Source organism: Biomphalaria glabrata, chromosome 11, assembly GCF_947242115.1.
Source record: "Biomphalaria glabrata chromosome 11, xgBioGlab47.1, whole genome shotgun sequence".
Lineage (NCBI taxonomy): Eukaryota > Metazoa > Mollusca > Gastropoda > Planorbidae > Biomphalaria > Biomphalaria glabrata.
The window spans coordinates 5,898,650-5,921,083 of record NC_074721.1 but is presented as its reverse complement, the minus strand read 5'-3'; the positions used below and the strand labels follow the sequence as shown (position 1 = coordinate 5,921,083).

At 37.6% G+C, this 22,434-nt stretch overlaps 1 protein-coding gene across 2 annotated transcripts; it reads right to left on the bottom strand.

Moving 5' to 3' along the window:
* Positions 1-1,143: 1,143 nt before the first annotated feature.
* On the bottom strand, positions 1,144-22,178 carry LOC106072485 (uncharacterized). Of its 2 annotated transcripts, none has more exons than XM_013232862.2 (3): positions 21,779-22,178; positions 6,406-7,724; positions 1,144-4,197 (listed from the first exon to the last, which is right to left on the bottom strand). In XM_013232862.2, exons 2-3 carry the CDS (start codon positions 7,698-7,700, stop codon positions 3,093-3,095), a joined length of 2,400 nt encoding a protein of 799 aa, XP_013088316.2. In that variant the 5' UTR covers positions 7,701-7,724; positions 21,779-22,178; the 3' UTR covers positions 1,144-3,092. The 2 variants fall into 2 exon arrangements, with proteins under 2 accessions (XP_013088316.2, XP_055860545.1); XM_056004570.1 differs by having other exon boundaries at positions 6,406-7,709.
* Between the last annotated feature and the right edge of the window lie 256 nt (positions 22,179-22,434).

Here is a 22,434-nt window from a genome sequence, read left to right as displayed (position 1 = left end):
AAAAATCCCAGCCTTCATCAGGATTCGAACATATCATATTCTTATTAGTATTTGTTTTTGCATTTGAAGATTATGGTTCAGTGTTTAATGTATGATTGCAACTTTACTTTTAAGACTTCTATCATGAAGGCTTTCTAAATTTCATGATTTTACTTAAGGTTTTGCTTTAATCAAATGTGAATATTCAATGTTTATGAATCTCACTGCTCTATTTTGTGTCTGTTTTCTTGAGTGGACAGGTTCCAAACAGAGGAGGCATATTCTATATAGGGAAATATAAGATGACCAAGATGACCATTTCATCTCGAAAGATATAAAAGGTCAAAGGGGGCCATCTTGTAATCGAAACGTGTAATGGCAAAGTGAAATCAAGTTGTATAACCATCCTCATAAAAGATTTTGAAAACATAGATTTGAAAGCCTTATAATGGTCACACTTACATTGTACGCCACAACCAATACCTGTTTTTTTTTTTCAACTGTTTTTATACAGCGCATCTTTCAACGCATTGCATACTCAGTGTCCAATCTTTTTTGTGGACCAGTTGGGGGGGGGGGGGGAATGGTATCTGAGAGAAGGTTTCCGTGTAGCTTTTAGGTGCTCAGCAAACACAAATTTTATCGAGTAGGGATTCGAACTCCAGCCCCCTTGTGAGGTGGCCAAGCCCTAGCCAAGCGGCTTTGGCCTCTAAGCGACACATCCCATTCTAATAATTCATTTTCTTGGGTAAATATCACAATGGAATCAATAAATGCTGCTCGAGGTGTTACACAAACTCTAAACAAACAAAATATCGAAACGCATTGGGAAACAGTCTAAAAAAACAATATCAATAAAATATTCCCTAAATAACATAGTCGTTTGTACTACACAAGAATGTAACAATTATAACAGAATGACGTATTATTACGAACATTTTTTTTTTTTTGCAAGTGTCATTTAAGTACTATTTTTAACAGTAAAAGAAAAAAAAAAGAATACTTTTAAGTTATGCTCGTAAGAAGAAACCTGAAGTCAAACTGACAATTTTCTTTTATATGTGCATTTACACTAAAAGCCAACTACACTAGACAGGGTTAAATTCACTAATAAGTTTGAGAAGCTACAATTTTATAACGAATTCACACTGTAATTCTTGTTTGTTTTTTTTAGTTATTTTTTTTTTTACTTTCAATTGTCAAAATATACTGTCATTTACTTGCGAGGCCAACGCACGGACTAACACACACATACACACACATATACACACACAGAGCGATAAACACTGCCAACCATTGGCGCTGACATCAACAGAATATTATACAATGTCATGCATTGAAACAAACATGATAAAATCGAATGTCATGAATTGACATCAAAACGATATATAAAAATGATATTATACAATATAAGGCACTGATATCAATAGGATATTATTCAATGACAGGCATTAACATCAAAATAATTTTATAAGGTACTAACATGATAAAATCGAATGTCATGAATTGACATCAACATAATATGACACAATATTAGGCACTGACATCAATAGGATATTATTCAATGCCAGGCATTGAAATCCAAATGATATTATACAAAGTCAGGAACTGACATTCAACAAAGGCCTTAAACAGCTTCACACAATTAACGTGATACTATACAATGTTAGGCACTGATCTATCTATGGCCTCCTTCAGTCGCGAAGCGACTATGGATCATCTCACGTGATATGAATGCCTGGGCATTAGCTGTGGTCAGAACGATGTCGTCCACACATCAGTATGCCTCTCCACGCAGCTGATGTATCCAAAGGAACGGCAGTGCCGGTACAGTTTGGGGTCAGCGGCGTCGCAGGTTCTGCCAGGTTATTATACAATGTCAGGCACTGATATCAACAGAATATTATACAATGTCAGGCATTGACATCCAAACGGCATTTAACAACTTCACGCTATTACAACATGATGTAAACAAAATGCCACACGCTGACACATGTATACCAATAAGCAAAGTGACGGATCATCAAACACACACACACACACACACAATCAAATGCTGTAGTATAATGTAACATACAAAGGAATAAATGCTGTCACAGTTTTTGTTTCAATCTTAAATGGCTCTCCCACAAAGAAAACACCAACTCATATAATAAAAAGATTCCAGCCTTTTAACGAGTTACAATCATTATACATTCTCGATAAAAAAAATTTCAGAAGCTCAAATACCATAATAATGACTATATGAGGTGAACTATTGGGGTGTTTTCGGGCCTCTTAATAAGGAATGTAGTTTTGAAGGACATGGTCAGCATTCTCTGGTGAAACTCTACATGGGCAGATTTCACTGGTTCCAATTTTCAGCTTCCGGAACATATGTTGTCTCATTCTGTTGTGTCCGGTTCTGTGGGGATTAGACGTTGATCTTGTCAGGATAGCTTATAATAGGAGTCATCTTTCTTGTGATACGGATGAGAGCTTGTCCATTTCTCATTTATTCTAATCACCATTAGTTTCTTCATTTCTTCTGGCCAGAGTGCAATGTTTAATTGTTTGTTCTCCCACACTTGGCGAGTGTGTCAGCCTTCTCATTTCCTTGATTTAATTGTATTAAACATGGTAGGCTAGTATACACAATTTTTATATTCTTATTATTTTTCTTCAATAGCGGCACAGTTCATTTTAAGAATTGCCATAAGCGATCTCCTAAAAAGAAATGGTTCATGACTACATCTGTTTGATATCTTCATTAACTGTTTGAAATCTTCATTAACTGTTTGACATCTTCATTAACTGTTTGACATCTTCATTACCAAAAAAAGGTGTAGGCTAAAATATTCGCTTAAATATCTAAAGTTTTCTTTAATGTTTAGCAATTTACATACTAATAGTTAATTCGAAAACGCTTGAGATGGAGAAGATTTTATGAAAATTCGAGTTCCGAGATACTAAGTCCACAGCTTAATAAAATGAGCTATTTGAATATAAATTAAACACAGTTTCTGGTGTTTATATCATCAGAAATATATTTCACTGTAGATGAAAGATAAATGTTGGTTTTTAGATGTGTGCATATTTTGATGAATGATGCAAATATAAAGTTAATATATTGCCTAAGTGTCGCTTGTTCTTGAGTTTCGTGTACTGGATGATCTTTGACTTTCCTCTATTTCTGCGTAAGGGTTTTCTGGAGAGCTAAAGAAATCAGTTGAACTGAGATTGATGTTTTGCGCCAAAGAGTATCCTGCACCGTCAGCGGGATCCTTGTGACCCTCGGGCGCGCGCTGATTGGTAGGCGTCTGGGCAGGAGGCGCCATGTTGTAAACATTAATGGGGCGGCTGGTTTGAACTCCGATTGTGGCGTATTCGGGAGTTGGGGCAGATTTAATGCCCACGTTTTCATATTGCCCTTGAGGTTTTACATTTTCATACTGCCCGTTCGGTTGAACGTTTTGGTACTGGCCCGCTCTCCCCGAGGAGCCGCCTTTACTGTTTAGGTCCACATATCGAGTGCTGCTGACGTCTAGGGTGGCGTGCATGGGCGAGCCCGAAGGTCCACTCTTGAGGTCTGCGAACTCAATATCAGAGGCGTCGCTGTTGACGCTTTCCATTCTAGCGCCTCTGTTATGGCTGACGGCGCCTTCCGAATTGTTGAATCTCCTGGGCCTTCCTTGGTGCCCGCGCCGCCCTCGATACCAGACCACAGCCAGGATCACGAGTATCACCACCACAAGAATTCCGAAGATGACCCCTAGAATGATCCCAGAGTGGCCTTCTTCTCCCTTTCCGGTGGAGCCTCCAGCTAAGGGGTCATCAGTAGGTTTACCCGAAGTTGTGCTCGCTGTAATGATGGTAGGTACAGTGATCAAATTCGTTGATTGCGTGCAAGTAGCGCAGGTGACGTCAACGTAGTTCGGGTTAAAGGTTATGTCTAGCTGCTGCTCGGCCGACCAGTACCAGGAACTCGATTCCAACGTGATCGGAAGGCAATTGGTGCAGGGTGCCCTGGTACAAGTCACATTGCTCTCTAGTCGTATGGCAAAGCTCAACAGATCTTCGGCTCTGCAAACGAAAGGATCAGGTGCGGCTCTTGCTACTCTGGCACTTGACGGAATGAGGTCTATACGCTTGACGTTGTAGACATAGACCGAGCCAGCTTCAAAAGACATGATGATGATGCACTTAGATGCTGATGTGTTGTTAAGACAGGAAGAGAATCTGTTGAAGAAATGAAAAAGTTAATTAGTTTCATTGCCCAACAGAGTTACACAAAGAAAAGATATCAAAAAGATAGGGGAAAAAAGATGTATATTATTTCACAATAAATTATATTTTTGAAGTTTCCGGGCTATAATTCCCAGCCTTAACGTGGCAATCAAGTGGATAGAGTATACGATAAGGCCAATAGAAAAGCAAAACCAGTAGCGTAGATAGGGTTTTGGAGGCCCGGGCGACTTGACATTTTTGGGGTTCTTGCATTTTGACATTCGACATCATGACATGAAAAAATGGCGTAATATAAAAATGTAAAACCACATTTCGGACACTCATTGGGGAGATCCCCTCAATTAGGGGTCAGGGGGATTTTAAAGATAGTACCCCCCCTTCCCCCACCCTAGCTATGCCACTGAGAACAACCCCCTGTTGAGGTGCGTAACGGTCGAGTCCATTGCGGTGGCGGAATGGAAGAGAGTGCCAACATGTCACTTTCCACACGGTTTTCCTTAAAGGGGGCCGTTACGTGGCGGACACCTGCCTAGTTGACGTGGTGCAGAGTAGGAACATTGGGTATTTTAAAGCCAGTACGCTCGGACATCGGCCTTACCTCAAGCCCTAACGTCTCTAGGGATACCAGCCATCGATCATATGGATGTAACAAGTTTACATCTGCTTGGATCCCTCCCAGACATAGCAGCTAATCAGACAGGCCGATAGAGAGAGATTCCATGGGCCTAGTTCCAAGTCTTCAAGTCAACTCTTGCGACAATTACCAAGATGATGCATTGGAGAGTTCATGTATTGCTTGCTTGAGTCCCAAAGACATCTTAAGATCGCATCTCATATTTTGTTAACGGTTTTGGGTAGAACCCACTTCTGGCGTGTGTCTTGTCGGAATGTCAAGATGGTCTTTTATTGCGCTGACTGTCACGTGACATGAACGTGAATTGTTGAAAAACAAAAATAAAAAATGAGACATCACGTGACAGACTGAATCCAGGAAATGGGAAGCTGGATAAAACTTGGAGTAATTGCTCCTACAGTCTGGATAGAGTGTAGACGTACTATTGTATAAGGCAGTGATGCCCAAAATATAGCCCGCGGGCCAGATCCGGCCCGTGACTTGGTTTTCTAGATTTAATAAGTCACGAAACTATAGCAACAAAGTAAAATTAAAAGTGTATTTTCTCTTTTGGACCTTGCAGTACATGAGGCAGATGTTAAGTTGTTCTGTAACTCTTGTAAATGTTTCATAAGGATGTCACGTGACCCTCTCAATGATCACCTAAACTTTCCCCCATGTTCAAAGTGCAGAATCCCAGTACTCAAAGATATTTAATTTTGAGACACCTCGGCTTGCCTAGTGTTATTTTTATGTTTTATTTTATGAAACTAACTTGAAATATATCTTCTGGGAGTCATTGTACAGATAATGGAAGCGAACAGTAAGGACAATCGACCTTTAATAATAATAATTATAGATTTTATATAGCGCACTTTCATGCTTTTAGCATGCTCAGAGCGCTATGGTCCAATTTCATTTTTTGAGACCAGTGGGAGAAGGGGGTATCTGGGAGAAAGTTTTCCGTGCTGCCTTTAGGCGCTCAGTAAACACAACTCGAGATCGAACCTCCAGCCCCCTACATAAGTAGCCAAGCCAAGTTAAAGCGTACTTAACCTCTAGACCACGCATCCCAGAGATTTCCCGCTGACATGTTAAAGGTTAGAACTTTTTAACCCGTCTACTAAATTACTGAGGCGGTTTTGACAGAAGAAAATAGAATCGCATAACACTAATGTTTGTACATACAAAAAAAAAATGAATATCTTGGCTTCTGAACCGGGGGTCCCTAGCTCAAATCCTGGTGAAGACTGGGATTTTTAATTTCGATAGATTCGATTGTAAATTCTGTGCGTATTTTTTTTTCAATATATAGGCTACGTTAGAGGCACGCTGGCTGAGTGGCTAGGCTCTAATCACTCTAATGGGTACCTGACATTAATTGGGGAAAACAAAAGACGGTTGGTTGTTGTGCTGGCCACATGACACCATCGTTAACCGTAGGCAACAGATGACCTTGACATCATCAGACCTATAGATCATAAAATCTGAAAGGGCAACTTTACTTTACTTTTGTACATATAGGTCAAAAGTACACATATAGACAGGTACTTGCTTTTCTTACTGTATGTACATAATACACTTACTCTTTAGCGTATTGTACATTCATATGAATATTCGCTGGATGAGTTGTATTTTCCTTCACTCTGATAATCATAGCTAAGTCGTCTGGGGAAGGTGTCGCTAGAGATGGTTTTGAAGTTGTTGCAGTGGTGGTCTGCGGCTGTGTAGGTAAAGATGTGGCAGTAGGTTCTAATGGTGATGATGTCTGAATCGTTGCTGTCGGACTAGGTGCTATGCTGAAAGTAGTCTCGCTGCTGAAAGTATCTGCGCTGCTGAAAGAAGTTGCGCTACTGAAAGAAGTTGCGCTGCTTGGCTGAAAAGTTGCATTTTGCGTAATAGTTGCTGAAAAATCCGATGGCATGAAAGTTGTTGGTGAAGGCGTGACGTATAATGTTGATACGTCCGAGGTTGTAGAACTAAATGCGATGTTGGACGTAGAAGTGATGTTTTGATGAACACTTGAGGATGAATTCTCTGAAGAAAAATACGATTTTGATGAAAACTCAGAAGACAAAAGTGGTGTGTTTGATGTCTCGAGGGCAGATGTGGAAAAAGATGGCGTAGGAAGCAAAGTAGAATTTGATGATGCTGTCTGAAGTGATGATGTCTCTAGCGATGATGTCTCTAGCGATGTTGTCTCTAGCGATGATGTCTCTAGCGATGACGTCTGTTGCAACGCTGTCTGTAGCGATGATGTCTGTTGTGACGCTGTCTGTAGCGATGACTTCTGTAGCGATGATGTCTGTAGCGATGATGTCTCTAGCGATGTTGTCTGTAGTGACGCTGTCTGCAGTGATGATGTCTCTAGCGATGGTTTCTGTAACGATGATGTCTGTAACGATGCTGTCATTAGCGATTCTGTCGATGAAAGTGCTGTCGACAGGGACGCGTTCGACGCTAAGTCTGTTAATGAACTAAAAACCGTCTCAGAAAAAATTCGTAAATTAGCAGTTCCATTTGGTGATATTGTCGAAGAAGTCGTAGGCGCAATAGAAAGCGTTTGGTTTAAGGACAGGGTGCTAGCCTCACTGAAGGCGTTGAAAACAGACGTGGGATTGATGCTGAGTGACGTCTCTGACGACGACGCTGTGTATGTCGTCATTTTCGTTGCTGTGGTTGAAACTACTGTGCTTGAATCGTTGCTCACTAAAGACGAGATCTGAATGCTGTGAACAGATGGAGCTTCAGCTGATAATGAGGATGACGTAAATGTTGATGTTGCTGAAGCTGGCGTAGAAGTTGTTGAAGACTGCGATGCAACTGGATCGATAGAAACAAGCAACACGACAAAAAAGCACATAGTTGGCAGCTCCATCATGTCTTGTCTCTAAAAAAAAGATTTCTGTAACAAGAAGAAAAAAAGAAAATGGTGTAAAAAAAAAGAAAACACAAATTTTCATCTTTTAAAAGTATTTTTTTTTGATACTATAATATTGAGCGATTTTTTAAAGAGCAATTTGAAAGCATATGGTGCTGTAATTCTGTAAGACTTATTGTTCTGTAGGACAATTTTTTTGTTGAACTTATTTTTTTGTAGGACTAATTTTTATGTAGGAATAATTGTTTCGTACACCTAATTTTTGTAGGACAATTTTTTTTTGTAGGAATAATGTTCGTGTAGGACTAATTGTTTTGTAGGACTATTTTAATGTAGGACTAATTGTTTTGTAAGACTAGTTGTTCTATAAGAGTAATTTTTCTCTGGGACTAATTGTTTTGTAGTAGCCTAGTAATTGTTTTTTAGGACTAATTTTTTTATAAGACTAGTTGTTCTGTAAGACTAATTTTTCTGCGGGGCAACTTTTAACTTATAAGGCCTGCTTCTATGAGAGACATGTTGGTTAGTTCAAAATTGAGATAAACAAGCCCAGGATATTTTTGTATACAAACAATCGAAGTTGGAGTTTACAGATTTGTAGTACTAAGAAATAGTATCACACCAAACGCAGATTTAAATCACATTATTTGTTGCAGATTAACACGACCCCGAAAAGCAGAAGAAAAACTGGTCTTTCCAAGCACGGTATGTTGGTATATATATATATATATATATATATATATATATATATATATATATATATATATATATATATATATATATATATATATATATATATATATATATATATATAATCAAAGCAATGGTCATCTATGTTGAGTGATAGAAAGACATGAGCCATATGCAGCACAATGTGAAGAAAGATGATGGTGACAAAGAATGCTATGGACAGCGAAAATGCATTGACTTCAGCACTCAAAAGAAAGCAAGCCGAACAAAAATATCTGGTTCCTCTACCATCAAAACAAGTGGTTCCTTAATGCGTTGGATGTGGAATGGAACCGCTGTAAGAGATTAACCAAAAGTCGTCCTAAGACTGAAGCAGGAACAACATTATACAAATATTTCTATGTACATACACCAAGCATAATTCATGTTAGTTTTTTGATATACACAAAAAAAAAATGGGAATCCTTGCGCTAGATCTAATCGTGACTGACGAACAAACGGACGGTAGATAACAAAACAACAATTGGACGGCACCCTAATGGAAATAGGCGCTACAACGCTTTATAGTCATAAATTCATTAATGTTTATTATTTAGGACAACATTATTTAATGGTATTAATTTATTTGGAATATTGTGAGTGTATTACTACCCAGAAAGTTTGAAATCTTCCATAATATATAGGAAAAAAAAGACAGAGAGTTTATAGATCTATTTCTCTCAATCTATACAGGTATTGTAATTGGATTACTTGATGCATATATAATTATTTTTTCTGGTGTAAGGGTATGATAGAGCGAACGGGAAAAGACAATGAATGAGAAATAGAGAGAGAAAGAGAGAAAGAGATAACAATTAAGAATTAACACAAGGAGAAAGAGAGAGAAAGAGAGAGAGAGAGAGTATACACAAATTTAGACAGAGTGGTATAGACAAAGATACAAGGAAAATTCAAACAGTTTAGAAATGGTTCTCAACCTTTTTTTTTAAACGGAACACTTCGCACACTCTGAGTATTTATCGAAATACTTTGCTTATTTTTTAGAGAAATTAATTCTCGTGGTTGCCTACTGGTCAATTATTCCAGAAGTTCGTGGAACACCTATTCAGGCCTCGCGAAACACAAGGGTTCCACGGAACACAGTTTGGGAAACACTGGTTTAGAAGATAATAAAAGTTAGACGGATTGAGAGAAAGCGTCCTAAAGGCTTTAAATTTAGTCTAGGATCTTGCTGATTTAGTAGATCGGCAGTACAAATGATGTACCAATGCACAGTAAGTTTTAAGAATGGTCTCTTACTCTGGCACTCAGCCAAAGAAAAATTGTTTCATAACCCTTACTTTTGGTATTACAGAAGGTGTCGCACATCTAAGTGCAACCAACTGTAACCATGAATGATATTGTCAATTACTTTTGTCTGCACTGAGCCGTGAATCACGCTATTTGCCTTTTTTTTTTCTTGTAAAGAGCTTAAACTAGCTCTCTGAGATTTTACTTCCTAGATAATGAATGAACGACTTAACACTACTGTCAGGGCTCGCCCTAGGCATAGGCAAACTAGGCAGCCGCTTAGGACCACCGATATGTTTGGGCCTAGCACAGGACTAGCAAACATTTTAGAGGGAAAAAAAAGCGAAACTAGGATCAAATCTCAAACAGCAGAACTCTAGGACTGGTCTGCTAGCCTAGCTCTAGGGCTCTACTAGGATTCGAGATGCCTTACGGAGCACGATGGAAATCGCTATATAAATTATATTTGTTGATTTTGATAGAGATGCAGGAAGGTTTGAATTCTCTACGTTTTTTTTCGGACTTTTATTGTATTCAGGGCCGGCCTTAGGCCAATTTAACCGATTGCCCAAATTGTGGTTGACAGGGGCCCCTCAATTTTTAATTTAACATATCACAATCAGTCATGTGTCTTGTCACAGGCCAAGATGTAGGACTTAAAGGGTTAACATAATTAGTGTATCGTATGATGAACGTAGCTTTATTTTAACCCACTGACGCCTATAAAGTCTTAAGTGCTTTAGTAGCATGTTGTATATGAAATGTTTATATAATGATCTAATTAATACTAATAGTTGTTATTTTTTAAAAAGAGGACAACGCAAACATCCACTAAAATGGGCCCCGCAATTCGTAAGGCCAGCCTTGATTTAGTGTATCGTATGATTAACGTAGCTTTATTTTAAACCACTTACGCCTATAAAGTTTGGAGTGCTTTAGAAGCATGTTGTATATGAAATGTTTAAATAATGATCTAATTAATACTAATACTTGTTATTTCAAAAACAAAAAGAGGACAACGCTAACATCCACTAAAATGGGCCCCGGAATTCGTATGGCCGGCCTTGATTGTACTATTTCATTTGGAGCCACCTAATTCACTTCTCCTAGAGCCTCCCATAACCTCCAGCCGGCTGTTAAACAAATATATTTTTAAAAGCTCTCAGTCTAACACAGAGATTATATAAATATTTGTTTGGTTAAAACATTTTTAGAATAAGTCCCATTGTAATAATAATAATATATCGACTTCAGGCAAATTCAAATAGTTCCAATGAGACAAACTTTTTTTTAAACCATGCTCTAGCTGCTTTTGAATATGATATCACTACTGAGCTGCAACTGTTGTTACGTCAGAGCACTATATATCTTATATGATACAGAAGTAACTTCAAAACAGAAGATGATTACGTCCTACGCGTCATGCATTTAATCATGTATATTAACCAATGACCTAAACTTTGCCAAGTCACTAATTTTCCTGGCTAGCTCAAGCAACCGATTCCATGATCTAATAACACTAGGGAAGAAGGAGCTTTTGTTCAAATTTGTCCTAGCATATGGAACGAGAAATGTGCCTTTAATATATATATATTTAACTTTAACCATTCCATCTGGCTTAAATATCTAAGAGGTATTTGTTGGTAAGTGGCATAAATGGCTACCTTGAGGGGTGGGTGGGCAGAGGTTTAATCCGGGAGTAGACTTACAATTTTTTAAAAAATTGAGATTTGACACGAGATGTGTTTGCTAAGCCAACACAGGCAGCACGGACACCATCTCCAATATGTTCCCTCTCCTGGAATATCCACAAAACATATTGAACCAGCGTGCATAAAGTCTGCTATGTAAGCATAAAAGATGTTACACAAAAACAATGTATGCTTGTACTGTTGTACTACACTTCTAAAGTTGTAAGAGATCTCGAATTTTGGCTATAAAGAATCATTTAGCATATCTAGCTATCACCAATATTCAAAGAGCATTCGGTTAAATATAATCTATTTTCCAGATTGCATAAGAAACAACAACAACAAAACAACAACAACAACAAAACAACAACAACAAGAAAAACATCAAAAATACTTTTTAAACGAGAAAATATAAAAAATACTTAAAAAAAAACTTATAAAAAGCATAGGTGTATCTATTCGTTTGGATGAACCATAGAATTAAATCTGTAATTGATCTAGACTAACAATAATAAATCTGCTTGTAGCTTTCTCAATAAGCTATGATTCTATCACTTGTCTAGACAGGTTGAGAAAGGGGTGGGACCGTGGGGGGGGGAGAAAGAAGGGGATAACTGGGTGATCGCTTTTTAAATGCAGTAATGCGAAAAAGGTGAACGACCTGAATTTGAACTCGACGGCTAAAGACTCCTTAAGCCACTTAGCAAGCGAATCGTTTATGAAAATAGAAGGTTTGATAGTTATCTATTGTTAGCTTCAAACTTGAAAGCGCCGACCTACAAGTATAAAGGGGGCTAATTCAACGTATACCACCACATCAGTCAAGTACAGTTTCGTCCACTTATTCGAGACACCAAACAACATAATTAATTACCAATAGTTAATATACTATTTTTTAAAAAATTGATTCTCGTTTTGTCCGGTAAAAGAAATAATTGTGCGAAATTTCAACTTGATCCAAACTATGGTGTGGGAGAAGTAGCGTGCACAGACTTTTGAACAGACAGACAGAGTGGAGATAACAAACAATGATATCATTATTACATGCGAGTTTATGTTTTAATTCTATATTTAAAGTACAGGAACATGTGGCTGTTGCCTGGTATGGTATACGGTCTATCTTTTGCAGAACTGTAAACAAAGACAATATTTGAGTCTACATTTTATCCCAGTGAGCCAAGTTTAAAATGTAGGTGTGTACGTGTTTAATGTACCGTGTCAACAGGAAACATAATACACATTTCGTTCTGAAAAAAACTAACACATTACACGCAATGTTTCTTGTTTACAAATGACGTAATCATCAACAAGTGAAGATCTAGTTGACTACACAGTCGTTGGTCTATCTACACAGTTGTCTGTCTACGTGCAAAGTTGAATGTCTACCTACACTGCTGTTTGTCTATCTACACAGTTGTCCGTCTACGTGCAAAGTTGAATGTCTACCTACACTGCTGTTTGTCTATCTACACAGTTGTCTGTCTACGTGCAAAGCTAAATGTCTACCTAAATTGCTGTTTGTCCTTCCACACAGTTGTCTGTCTACGTGCAAAGCTAAATGTCTACCTACACTGCTGTTTGTCTTTCTACATAGTTGTCTGTCTACCTACACAGTTGTCTGTCTACGTGCAAAGCTAAATGTCTACCTACACTGCTGTTTGTCTTTCTACATAGTTGTCTGTCTACCTGCAAAGCTAAATGTCAACCTACACTGCTGTTGGCCGATTCGGATGAAATAGAGACAGGAATTTCGTTTTTGATGGGCCGCAGAGGTTTCGACTATTTAACGTGACTCTTATTTCAAACGCTTACTCGGTGTTAGTATAGGACTTAGTCAATCCGATGGGATGGGCAGCGGTGACACAAACCGCTGAGCTACCCATGAAGGGGGCTCCAGTTCGAATCCCGACTCGGGCAGAATTTTGTTTGGCCGAGTGCCTTAAGACAGAACATAAAACCTCTCCACACAGGCTCACAAGAGTTTAGACCATAGCGCTCTGAGCCTGAAGCATGTGACATGAACGATCAAAAGACATTTTTTAAGGTGTACATGATGCTCAAAGCTATTTAATGTTTTTCAACTTTAACTACAAAGTCTGAAAGCGTTTACAGTTTATATATATGTATATATGTATATATGAAGGAAAAACCATATATACATACACGCGTAAATTGTATACAGTCAGGTGTGGTAGTGGTGCTACTTTTGCGTGTGATTATGTGTATGTATGGAAAGATACAAGACACAGACAAACATCAAGGAAATAGACTAAGAATCACAAAGGAAGGGATTAGAAACAGGATCACAACGGCAATAGCGCCCTACGATGACCTGCTGACCACTTGCTAAAAACGCAAACTAAAAGTAAATAGCCATATCAGAAGGTCCTTAAGACTAGCAAAAGACCTTGTTTCAGGGAACGGTAACAGGAAAAAGACGAAGAGGCAGACAGAACAAGCGACGGTAAGGTATTAGTGAAGACAATATAAAATAATGGACGGGCCTGTTATTGAAAGAGATTCTGTTCAGGGCAAAAGAGGAATGGAGAAAGACAAAACAGATCAAGTGTGGTGCTCCACCTGAATCAGATGTCCTTTATGGTTCGAGACGAGCACATCCCTTTTATGAACCAATTGACCCGTGAAAGGTTTTTATCTCGTGGCCAGGATGAGAAATTGGCTCTTCACCGATCTCTCTGTCAGGAGACCCCCAGCGACTAGGTGATCATATAGTCACATCCGTCTAGTAATGTTGCACGGCCCTCCAAGAAGCGACATGAATTCCTCCTTTCATGCGGGGCCCGAGGCCAAAGCCCCACGTGGGGGCCTTCCTTATGCCTATACTCTCCCATCGTACCCGCGGTGGGTCCATCACCACACGTATGGGCCCCGTTGGGGAACGGGTCGATGGGGGTTTCGACTGGTTAGCAAGCCTTTTTGACATCCCCACCACGTGCAGGTACATTCGCTAGAGCATACAGTGGAAGCTCACTGGGAGCCATGTTGGCTCTCGTACTTGGCCTATCCACTTCCCCGGGCGGACGTTTCCACGGAGGCGCCACGATGAGGCGACGGGGAGCTGGCAATCCTCCATGGTGCTCTACCAGACTAATGGAGAGATGGAAAGTAAAGGATGGGAAATTCTACTGGGCCAAAGTAAAAACACAAGACGTTTGGGCCACGAGCTCTTCGTCAGCTTGCAATAAACAAACAATGCAAACATGGTTTCCAATACATGCATGCTTATCTGTTGTATTTCTCTATTCACTTGTGGAGCAGTCAATCTTTTTACGTTTCACGTGCGATGTATGGGGAATGTCTCTCCAAGAGTTTTTACAATCAGAAATAATAGAAGAGATATGCCACAGTTGCTTTAAGTCTGAATGGGGCTAACTAGTGTAAAACAAAATTCATAATTCGATAAAAAGTAAAATAAAACAAAACCAAATGAAATACTCAGAAAGACACAAAGATAGAGCCACATTCTTATTCCTTATGCTAGAACTAATTCGTACAAGTGCTCCCTCTTCCCTAGTGCTTAGCAGAGTCATTGCATAACTAGATTGGCACATAAAATGCATAGGACGTAATTATCTTTTTTTTTTTGAAGTTACGTCTGTAATATATAAGAAAAGATCTCAACAGATATGTTAATTATTTTTTCCCATTTTTTTGCAACTAATGTTGTTGTTCGATTTATATTACATCTAGACCTATCCAGGAGCAGGGTGATTATTACCAATACTAAATTTACCAGGTTTGTTGGGAAGCAAAAACTTGTCAACAATATTTGGCCACCAGGGATAATAAGCTTGTTTTGATATTTATTTTTATTTAATTGGTAACACTTAATCAACAAGTTTATTGATTCTTTTAAGCGTTTGATTATCAGGCTCTAGATAACAAGACTACACGATCATGTTAAAACATCAGCACGCAAAATAATAAAAAAAAACTAAACAATAAAAAAAATAAACCTAACAAAATGCCCTTCTCAGTTACATTGTCACTGGCATTTGATGAAAGTCAGTAATGTAAAAAACCCGTGCCGTGTGTAGACAGCAGTATTCACAACATTGCGTATTTAATATGCGTACCTGTGACGTATATATGTGTGTATGTGTCCTCTCTGTATGTTCGCTTGTTTGTATGCAGTTCAAATCTGGGCCGTAGTTTTTTTTTTATAGCTTGATGTTTACACAAGATTTGAACAATCTTTTAGTAGATCTTGGGGCAAGATAAGCGGACCTATCATTCGTTAGCACCAGGGCACAATGCATAGTACACAGTAGGCCCTACTAGATTCTGACTGCCTGGTCGTTTGGTATGCGCTCTGTCGTTCGATGGTCACGGGTTTGAACGCTGCCCGCTTCCTCGGACTTCCTTTCCAGCGGTCTAAGCAAGGATGTAATTATTTCAAATCTGAAATAGCATCTGAAACGTTTAATACATCAAGTTTGAACTAGGATTTAAAACTTTGTTTTTCATTCCTGAAAGAAGTTTTTTTTCGTGAAATTCCAAATGTCAGACAATTGAACGATGGCATGCCAATGTCACATCCTTATCCTTTTCACTTTTTTTCTTTACACCCCTGCACTACAAATATAGAACCACTAGATTGGTCCTTTGTGTAAAGTTACATGTAGAATAAATGTAAGACCCTAGAGCAGAAACCTGTGGGTCGCGGAATTTTTAGGGCGCCCCTTGTCCATCCAACTCCGATGGGTGCCTGCTTTTAGTAAAGGCTGTTGGCCACATGACAACCTGCTCGTTAACCGTTGGCCAAAGAAACGGCTTACCTTAACATTATCTGCCATTTACATCGCAATGTCTCAAGGGGGAGCTTTACTATTTATTGAAAAACACAATAGTTAAAGTGAAAGGTTCAATCATCCAATTCAACAGGCAGTAATATCATTTCGCATTAAAAGTCAAATCATGAAAATAATTATTTTCACGCCTCCCCGAAAATCAACATAGAAGAGTAAAACTACAAGGAAATATTTCCACTTAAAATAGACCCACCAGCATTAACTTTTTTTTCACGTGTTTTAACGAATAGAGTAATAAGAAGAATTCTTTTTTTTTTTGGTCTTTTTTCTTATAATTTTCTACACCATTCTCTATCTATACCAATACATAATAAAAATGTATAAATGATAAAAACTTTAAAATAGGTAACTGCGAGTTACGTTTGACTGCCTTACATTTACTATCAAACCACATGTACATGTAACGTGTTTCGGTATTGAAGTATAATTAGAAAAAGCTTGGTCATTTTTTTTTTAGCCAATCTATCAAGGATATTGTTTAGTTATTAATTACCATTTGAGTTACCAACGTTCCAAGAGGTTGCCACATGAACTATATTTAAAACCTGTTTGAAACCTATTTGAAACCTGCTTTGACCTTTTACAATTCTTGGCATTGGCTTACAAACTCTTCATTGATACAAAAGGTAGGACCATGGTTGGACTGCCTATTAAGTCTGTCTTTTCCACAAATGTTTTTACTATTTTCACATAGAAAAAAGATATGGTTTGACTCAGTATGTAAATGCCCGTGAACTATTTTTAAGTACAAGAAAAATATCTTTAATAAAGGCAACAACATAATTTCCTTTATCACAGTCTTTCCCCTTTGACATCATATTAAAAGTGTTTAGAAAAGTATTTAAAAAAAACTTAGCAATACTTTGAATAGATCACTACTTTGTATGATAAACACTGTAGCGATACTTATAAAAAAAAAGCCCACAAAAGAGGCAAGTTGGCCCATAAACGAGGCACATAAAGCCCCAAAAAGAGGCCTAAGGCCCAAGGATTCCTATGATGATAAAGCTAAAACTGAATAGCGCAAATTCTGAGGTTTCCTTAAAAAAAAAAGTGTTTCCTTCAAAGATCACAGAAAGGTTTTTAGAAAAGTATTTAAAAAAAACGTAGCAATACTTTGAATAGATCACTACTTTGTATGATAAACATTGTCGCGATACTTATGATCCAATAAACCACATCTACAGTGAACTAGATAATGAAAACAAAAAAACACATTTAAACATAATTTGGACAGCAGCGCCTTTGGAAGTCTCCATCCCATCCGTGTTATGACAATTATAATGTAATCAATATTCTTACATTTAAAACAATTACTGATTTAAATTTATTTCTCTGTTCTATAATAAATTATCTAAATAATGATCATAAGTTGTTTATTTTAAATCTATCACTATATAGACTATTATAGACCTTACCTAAATAACTGCGTTATGTTCCCCTAATCATTGATGCCCTGTCGCGGCACATTTAGTATCGTATAAAGACGGATATAAATCGTTAAAATACAAAGAACCCTTTCGATTTATATGGCAGATGATGTAAAAAAAAAAGCATCTGATTATATGGTCGACGGTTAATAAGAGTGTCATGTGGTCAGCACAACGACCAATCGCATTTACCTTCCCCAACTAATGTCAGGTACCCAGTAAAGTTGGTTGGACTCTGCAGCTTCCTGAAAATCCCCAAATCCCAGACTTCACCAGGGCTCGAACCTATGGTTCTCTGTTCGGAAGCCAAGCGCATTACCACTCAGCCACCATGCCGTCTTAATAAATGTAATAAAACCATAGACATTAGACACAGAAGGCGAAAAGAAAATCTAAATCGACCACCTGCGGACAATGGTTATGCTTGCCATGGGTGTGGCAAAATATGTAGGTCGCAGCTGGGGCTGCGCAGCCACATGAAATACTGCATTCACTAATCTTAGGACTCGAAGACGAGCATAATTATTATTATATTATTATCATACTATTCTTATTATTCTATTATGATAATATCATTATGGTATCTTCTTCAACTTTATTTTGATTGTGTTCAAAAGCTTACACTGGACTCCTGTTAATCTAATAAAATATTCATAAAGAAACAAAGATAAAGACACATTTCTCGTTCCATATGCTAGGACAAATTTGTACAAATACTCCTTCTTCCCTAGTGCTATTAGAGCATGGAATGGGTTGCCTGAGCTAGCCAGGAAAACCAGTGACTTAGCAGGGTAAAGGTCGACACTCTTAACTTATGGTGTTATTAAACATTTTGGTTTTTCAAAGTCTTCTCCCTTGTCACACTCATTCATCTTTAAATGTCTGTATCCTGAATGTTTAAAAAAAAAAAAAAAAACTATTTACATTGGAAGTAGGCGAGGCCAGATCCTGGTTAAAGGGCATACCTTTGATATGCATGACTTGATTTTTTTTTTTCCTTTAAAATTCTTTTTCTATAGAAAGAGGGTACCATTTTTTCTTTTACTATGCAGCATAGATTAACATTTAAAAAAAAAGTCTTGACATGCATTTATGGTATGTCCACAAGTGCACGGCCCTCAATGAAAATCCAGTGCCGAGGACAGAAGTAGACTGCGAAAAGGGCAACTAAATGGACCACCGGTGGACAACGGTTATATGTGCGCTGGATGTGGTAAAATATGTAGGTCGCAGCTGGGACTGCGTTTTCACGTGAAATACTGTCATAAATATTCGGACTCGAAGACAAGAATTATTATCTACACAGGGCGCGGCACATAACTGTCTTTTAAAAGTAAATTTCTTAAGAGCTTTAACCTTTATAATAATGTTTGTAACGTCAGGTATTGGAAACAAAGTATGTGTAGGTGCCATGTGAATAGTCATACATTATGTGTTGGTGCCTTGTGAATAGTCATACATTATATGTAGGTGCCATGTGAATAGTCATACATTATGTGTGGGTGCCTTGTGAATAGTCATACATTATATGTAGGTGCCCTGTGAATAGTCATACATTATGTGTGGGTGCCTTGTGAATAGTCATACATTATGTGTGGCTGCCATGTGAATAGTCATACATTATGTGTGGCTGCCATGTGAATAGTCATACATTATGTGTGGGTGCCTTGTGAATAGTCATACATTATGTGTGGGTGCCATGTGAATAGTCATACATTATGTGTGGGTGCCTTGTGAATAGTCATACATTATGTGTGGGTGCCTTGTGAATAGTCATACATTATATGTGGGTGCCATGTGAATAGTCATACATTATGTGTGGGTGCCATGTGAACAGTCATATATAGAGAACCTAGCACCTCCCAGAACATACTTTCACCTAAGATCTAACCTAGTATCAGCGTAAGAAAGCCATGACTAGAAGTAGATGTCTGTTAACATTTGGTTAGGGAATAGAATTGGATTTAGCTTAACTGGCACTTCAAAGTCAGCAGGTAACACATTTTTTTCCTCCTCATCTACACCCTCTTTGCCCCTTTTTTAAGCCGAGAAGAGGACTAAATATCGACAATCGTTGTGCTGGCCATACTATACACTTGTTAACCATTAATCATGATAAAAGAAAAATGCATGCAAATTTGCAGAAGATAATATAAACCAGATTGTTATAAAGGGGAGAGTTATTCTCTCTTGGTACCCTGTGAGTGAATCATGTCTTTTCAATAACAACTTCTGATCGTCAAAAGGTCTATCTAATACGCTCTAATAGCGCCTTGGCTGGATATTATGTTTGTTTGAGTCAAAAACCTATAAAAAAAGCTAACAAGATCCTCGAAATAAAGAATCACCCTTTGTGTCAGGATTTTGTGATTTTACCATCACTAAAGAGATACAAGACACCGATAGCAAAGACAAACAGACACAAACACTCTTTTGTTCCCCTGGCCATCAAATCATTAAATAAGAACAATCTAGTATAAACTTTGTCACATGTAAATTATGAGTGAGTCTGGTGTGAATGTACACTTTGGTTTCTTATAGTTATAATGTTTTTTGTTTGGTGTAATGCACAAATTGTAAAGACAAATTTTCATTCGGACAAAAAAGATTATTATTATTATTATTAACAGCTCTATATGAATTAAACTATTATTATTATTATTATTATTATTATTAGTCCATATTTGGATGACTCAATATGATATGAATGTTATATACATGAGAGGAAGAGTCTTATGGTGAAGAGATGATTGATAATCATAATACCAATAATAGTTTCTACACAACGACTAGAAAAACAGACTCCAAGGTAAAGACTACTTGAACAAGAAAAGCTTGTCAGGATAGATTCCAAACATGATCTCTATGAATAGAACCCAAGAATAGGCGAAATGAAAAGAGTACGGAACTAGAATACTAATAGACTCAATGGAAAATAGACTGCTAGAATACAGCATCAATAGATTCCTTGAAAAACGCGTTCAATAGACTGCTAGAATAGAGCATCAATAGATTCCTTGAAAAACGCGTTCAATAGACTGCTAGAATACAGCATCAATAGATTCCTTGAAAAACGCGTTTAATAGACTGCTAGAATACAGCATCAATAGATTCCTTGAAAAACGCGTTCAATAGACTGCTAGAATACAGCATCAATAGATTCCTTGAAAAACGCGTTCAATAGACTGCTAGAATACAGCATCAATAGATTCCTTGAAAAACGCGTTCAATAGACTGCTAGAATACAGCATCAATAGATTCCTTGAAAAACGCGTTCAATAGACTGCTAGAATACAGCATCAATAGATTGATTGAAAAACGCGTTCAATAGACTGCTAGAAAAGAGCATCAATAGATTCCTTGAAAAACGCGTTCAATAGACTGCTAGAATACAATCTGTGAACAGACAGACTAGAAGTAGAGACTATGAAATGACTTCAAGGATAGAACTATAATAAACTTCGTGAAAAAAAGATCTTTTCACAACAACCACTTCCACATTATTAAACCCTGGAAACAGATCGTGAATAGAAATCTCTTCAAACTGTCAAAAATATAGTCTGACATATGAATTGAAGTGAAGTACACCCCAAGATTGCATTTAAGGTGTATACTACTACAAACAACAACTTTAAAAAGAGATTTGGTTCAATTCTAAAGTTTTGTATGCCACTTTTGTGCGGACGTAATAAAAAGGAATTCTTAAATTTTTTGTTACTAAATAATTATCTGGTATTAAATTCAGAATTTGTTAAAGTCAGAATTAGCCGGATGACGAATGTGGCACATACCCAGTGCACAAATAGCCCTTAAATGACGTTTAAGCATGTAATCTCTAAACGATTAACGTACCAGTAAACGAAGAAACCTACTGGACCCGAATTATGCAACAATCTTTATCGAAAGCCTACCTTTAATAGCATTATATTTTATACAGAATGTCTTTTAAAGTCTCAAACGGGAGCATCCAGTAGCAAAATACTACAAGTTACTGCAGAATGTAAAGGTGGATAAGAATGTAATGCAAATGTGCATAAGAATGTAATGTAAATGTGGATAAGAATGTAATGTAAAAGGTGGATAAGAGCTTTAAAACAAAATAAGTTCGTAATAAAACTTCATACTCAAAGTACGTGCCAACTTACCTATGTAAACACAGATATATGAACACTGTATAACAAATGAAAGAAGACTACACTACACCTTCCAAATTTCATTCAAGCGGTTACTATAGGTAGACACACATTTTTATGTATGCATATTCTCTATAAACAACAACTGAATACGACTCGGGAAGAGAAATGAAAAATTCAAATTGCTTTTTTTTTTATCCTTTGTAAGTCTTCTTATTTTCTAGATCTATATTCCTCTTGACAATAAAACATACATTCCCCGCTAGGTAAAGTTGAAACCTAGAAGGGGAGAGAATGCGTGTGTATGTTGTTTTTTTTTCTCTCTCACCTGAATGGCTCTTCACAAGAATGGGTCGGACTTTAAAATGGCTGTACATGGGACACGAACCCGCTGTACCATGGACCTAATAATATTACAACTGGCATGAATAGAAGGAAAAAAAAATATATGTGCTGGAATGTGTGCGTGTAAGAGGGGGGGCGGCGTGTGGGGTGATTGGGGCTTGGCATGTGAGATAATGGCAAATAGAAAGATAGTAAATCTGTCTCGGACAAGAACTTTTTGGGGGGATTTCAGGAATGGTTAATGTGACAGTCTGTTAATTATAAGGGATATAAAATCTAATGTGCACAATGGGAAATGTAATTAGGAGCTTTGGTAAAAATAC

Coding starts and splice junctions, on each gene's coding strand:
- LOC106072485 (XM_013232862.2), bottom strand. CDS start 7,700: ATGATGGAGCTGCCAACTATGTGCTTTTTTGTCGTGTTGCTTGTTTCT. Junction 4,198..6,405: donor AATGTACAATACGCTAAAGA/GTAAGTGTATTA, acceptor TTTCTTCAACAG/ATTCTCTTCCTGTCTTAACA.